The 4875-nt window shown below is 47.7% G+C and overlaps 2 protein-coding genes across 2 annotated transcripts; both read right to left on the bottom strand.

Moving 5' to 3' along the window:
- Positions 1-329: 329 nt before the first annotated feature.
- LOC148772819 (uncharacterized) lies at positions 330-1792 on the bottom strand. The gene is made up of 2 exons (XM_088818586.1): positions 1367-1792; positions 330-1094 (listed from the first exon to the last, which is right to left on the bottom strand). The coding sequence occupies exons 1-2, from the start codon at positions 1790-1792 to the stop codon at positions 330-332; spliced, it is 1191 nt and encodes a 396-aa protein (XP_088674712.1).
- Positions 1793-1816: 24 nt separating this feature from the next.
- LOC148772818 (uncharacterized) lies at positions 1817-2869 on the bottom strand. Its single transcript, XM_088818538.1, has one exon. It carries the CDS (start codon positions 2867-2869, stop codon positions 1817-1819), a length of 1053 nt encoding a protein of 350 aa, XP_088674664.1.
- Positions 2870-4875: the final 2006 nt, after the last annotated feature.

Here is a 4875-nt window from a genome sequence, read left to right as displayed (position 1 = left end):
AGTTTACTCGCATAATATACTGGGCTTTGCACTCCCTCCTCCTCTCGGGCTAAGACCGAGCTGACCGCGAACTCGCCCACTGCTAGATATACATAAAGCTTTTCCCCTGGCGCAGGCTTTGCTAACAGCGGGAGACGAGCGAGAAGGTTTTTGAGCTGCTCGAAAGCCTTCCCTGATTCTTCCGTCCACTCAAATTGAGTCCCCTTTCTTAGTATTTTGAAGAAAGGGTGACTAGCCTCTCCCGCTTTAGATATGAATCTACTCAGAGCTGTTATTCTTCTCGCCAGCATTTGGACCTCCTTAATATTACGTGGGAGCGTGCATAATGTTTATTTTAAATCCTCTAAATGAGTGCTCGCCTTTTGACTTTTCACCAACATATCATCCACGTATATCTCCATGTTCCTCCCGAGTTGGTCCCTGAACATCTTGTCTACTAGCCTCTGGTACGTGGCTCCCGCGTTTTTCAGCCCAAAAGGCATTACCGTGTAACAATAGGTTCCAGTGGAGGTGATGAAGCTCACCTTGGGCTGGTCGCCAAGGCACAATGGAATCTGATGGTATCCTTGTGAGGCGTCCATCATGCTCAGCATCTCGCACCCGGCGGTTGAATCTACGAGCTGGTCGATTCGTGGCAGAGGGTAGTAGTCCTTGGGACATGCTTTGTTGAGATCCCTGAAGTCAATGCACATTCGCCACTTACCCTCACCCTTCTTGACTAAGACTGCATTGGACAGCCAAGTAGGAAAACGAATCTCCCGGATCTGTCCCGCTGCCAACAACTTCTGAACTTCTTCCTGTATAATTTTGTCTTTCTCTGCTTCAAAATGTCGATGCTTTTGTTTGACTGGTTTCGCATTCTGCTTAACGTTCAGTCTGTGCACCACGAGCTGTTCGTCGATACTCCCGAGATCTGCTGGAGTGAACGCGAACACATCCTGATTCTGCCTCAGAAACTCTGTCAGCTGTCGAGACATGTCTGCGTCTAACCCACCACCTATGCGGGTGGTGCGAGAGGCATCCTTCTCGCAGAGTTGAATTACCATCAACTCCTCCTTTCCGGCATTCGGTCCTCCTTCCCCTGGCTGCCCGGGCTGACAGTGCGAATAGTATCTATGTTTCCTATTCTTCTCAATGCGTCATAATAACACCTCCTCGAGGTCTCTTGATCCCCTCGGACTTCCCCGATCTGATCCAGGACGGGGAATTTTAGCTTCATATGGTAAGTTGAGACTACCGCCTGGAATGAATTCATGGAGGGACGTCCCAATATGATGTTGTAGGTAGAGGGCGCATCCAACACTAGAAACTTTACGGAACGCGTGGCTCGTGCCGGCTCCATTCCTAGCGAAATGGGCAGGCATACCTCTCCGACTGACCGAACTGACTCTCCTGAGAACCCGACCAAGTTGGTCTCTACATATTTCAATTCAAAATTCATATTCATCTTCTTGAAGCAGTCGTAGTAGATAACATCGGCAGAACTGCCGGTGTCCACCAGAATCCTCGCGATATCAAAATTTGCCACCATGGCAGTAATCACCAGGGCATCAGAATGCGGCTGTCTGATTCCTTCTTCGTCCTGCGGACCAAAAATAATGGGTGGAACATAGGAAATTCTTTGCACCTCCTCGAGCTGAGCTTCCATCTCGCACAAGCGTCGGAGGTGTGCACGACTCGCCCGATCTGCTTCCTCTATTTCTCCAAATAACTCCTCAGTCTGTCGCAACTGCCTCAGGTGCGCTCGCCGGGCCCTATTGGAATCTCCCTCTGAGGGTCCTCCCAAAATCATGCTGATGAAGTTGGCGGGCGCCACTTATTCCTTCCTCCCATTCTGCTTCTCCCTTCCCGGTTCAGGCTTGCGAGGCTCGCTCGCGCGTCGAGCAGGGGCCTGCTGCGGGCGCTGGTTCCCCTCTTTCACAAATTCTGGTAGATTTTTTGCACGTATGAGCCTCTCGATCTCGTCACGAAGGTGTTGGCATTCATTGGTGGTGTGGCCATAATCATTATGAAAACGGCAGAAACTTCCCAGCGTGGGGCTTCTCTTAGGTGCTTCTGCATACGTGCGAGGCCACTTTAACTTTGGGTTATTTTCTATGGCCAACAATATCTCTCCTGGTTGTGCGACTAGCGTTGCGTAGCTGTCAAAACGAGGTCCTATCTTTCTCTCGTTCTGCACCTCCCTTCTCGTGAGTTGAGTCGGTCTCTGCATTCTATCCTCCTTCCTTTCCCTTTTAGCCTCGTGGCTGCTTTTGCCTTCGTCAAATTTATTATGCACTGCCTCCTCGGCGTTCATGTAGCGCTCGGCTTTTTTCAGCAAAGAATTAAAAGATGCGGGGGGCTTTTTCGAGAGCGAGGTGAAGAAATCGCCAGCCCGCATCCCTTGAGCGAGCGCGCTGATCAAGACTTCATCCGAGGTGATTGGTACCTCCAAGGTGGCAGAGATGAAACGCTTGATGAAACTTCGTAAGTATTCTCCCTTCCTTTGTCTGACCGCGAACAGAGTTAGGGTGCTCCTCTTCTGTTTCTTCGAGCTCGCGAAGTGATCCATAAAACAGGCGCTTAGCTGGTCGAAACCGCCAATCGTGCCGGCAGGTAGCTGGCTGAACCAAGTTTGCGCGGCTCCCGCCAGCGTAGTCGCGAAGACTCGACATTTCACTCCCTCTGTGAATCGGTGCAAATCCGAAGTGTTATTGAAGCGACAGAGATGCTCGAAAGGGTCGGTGGTTCCCAGATATTCGTAAGATACAGGTCGAAATGAGTGCGGCAGGTCATCCTCCAGAATGTCGGCTGAGAAAGGGCTTAATGCACCGAGCGAGGAACTTGTGCGGCCGGGCCATTCGCCCCCTCGCCCCACCATCTCCCCCATCCTTCTTTTGGGCGACGCTGCCTCGGGCTCTTTTAGCGTGCGAACAGAGCCCTCCTAGACAGCGCTCGCCAAGAGTGCCTGCAGGTTTTCCATATTCATGGCGACCATAGGGCTACCTCCCGTAATGCCGGTTGTTTGAGGCATCTCCTCTCTCGTGGTAGAGGCCTCTCCGATGACTGGTCGGTGCTCCGGCGGGGCTGGGGTTGCCTCGGACTCCATCTGACTAGTTAGGTCCCTCACTATGCTCGGAAACGAGGCCATTGATATATGTATATTGATTAAAGGAAAACAGATAAAGGTGTTTTAAAGGGAAACGTTGCTACAACTTTGTTCAACGGGTTCCCACAGACGGCGCCATTTGATCCGGCTAGATTCGTGGTGGGTTGATTTAGAGAGTTGGATAGGCCTGAACTTGGACCGGAGCCCACAATAGACCTACAAGAAAGAAGAGAGCCGGACTTAGGCCGGAGTTAGCACTCCGACGGCCAAGTCAGTAACCTCCTGAAGAAGATATTAGGCTTTTTTATGTAATTGGTGTGTAAGATTTCATGTCTTGATACCTGTATTTACTGCCTCTATTTATACCAGAAAAAGGGGACGGACGTCAAATACTCTTCAATTTAATTTACCTGTCCAATCGCGGTAATTAGGCATCCGGACCCCAAATTACCTTCAATGCAGTTTCATATGTCATTTCATTGGCGGCTGCAGGTGCAAAAAGTAGGGGGTCGAAACGACATTCCTCTGCGCCTTGTCAGTGGATTGGACGTGCATTAATTACCCCCATGTGCAGCTAGAATTATCTCCGGCTGGCCTGGCGAGAAGCTTGGCGGGAGGGTGAGCCAGCGAGAGGCCTCTCGCTCTCGCGGGTTACTCGCAACCCGCTGCTTGGTTCATCTCGCCTAACGAGCACCAGTTTAATGGGCCTTCTCTAAGTGGGCTTTTAATGGTGCCCTTTTGACCTTGCTTGGGCCTTTGGTCTTTATTGGATCTATAAGGCGGTAACGAGCTGGATCACTAGGACATTAATACAAATCCACAAACACGCACAAACACACTCGCTCAAATGGACATGCACAAACGTACATGTAAAGAATATGCGCAAAAGTGCATTCGCAACAACGTTCTTAAAAACATGAAATGCAACACTAGGACTTTAATACGCATAACCAAACAATAGCAAAAACACTAAATACAAAAGATACAGTGCAGTGTAGAAATAACACTCAACGTTTACGTTTACGTGGATTTCTTTATGGATTAATTTATATTTTTGTTTTAATAGGTGGATTTAGTATCCTATAGGTACAAATTGATAATTAGGTGTCCATGAAGCAAAAATGATCAAAGAGTAAGAAAAGAGTTGCAATTAGGAAAATAAAATCAAATTAGAAGAGAGGATCCCTCAACATCTTCGGTAGTGTCCATGAAGTCGAGCATAACTTTCTCATCCGGACTCCTAATCAACTGGTTCCGGCGGCATTAGAAAGCTATTTTAGCTGGCTACAATTCCTGTCTAATGTCAAATTTCCAAATTCGGGCTTGAGCATGGTTAAAATTGGATTCCAAAAGTGATCATTAAAATACGTGCTACAGTTCGAGGACACGAATGCGCATCAAAAAACGTGCACAAAAGCACTCCCTACAAAATATACCCACATAAGTAAAAGTACAAAAGCATGCACAAAAGTACTCACGCAAAAGTGCATTCGCAAAAAGGATCATGAAAACACCAACTACAATCCTAGGACATAAATACAAATCAACAAACATGCAAGAACACACTCGCTCAAATGGACATGCACAAACGTACTTGTAAAAAAACACAAAATACAAAAGATACAGTGGAGTGTAGAAATAACACTCAACGTTTACTTTTACGTGGATTTTTTTATGGATTAATTTATATCTCTGTTTTAATTGGTGGATTTAGTATCTTATAGGTACAGATTGATAATTAGGTGTCCATGAAGCAACAATGATCAAAGAGTAAGAAAAGAGTTGTA

Source organism: Erythranthe guttata, chromosome 1 (genome assembly GCF_056151865.1).
Source record: "Erythranthe guttata isolate IM_541 chromosome 1, IM_541, whole genome shotgun sequence".
NCBI classification, from domain to species: Eukaryota; Viridiplantae; Streptophyta; class Magnoliopsida; order Lamiales; family Phrymaceae; genus Erythranthe; species Erythranthe guttata.
This window is presented reverse-complemented; position numbering and strand designations above follow the sequence as displayed.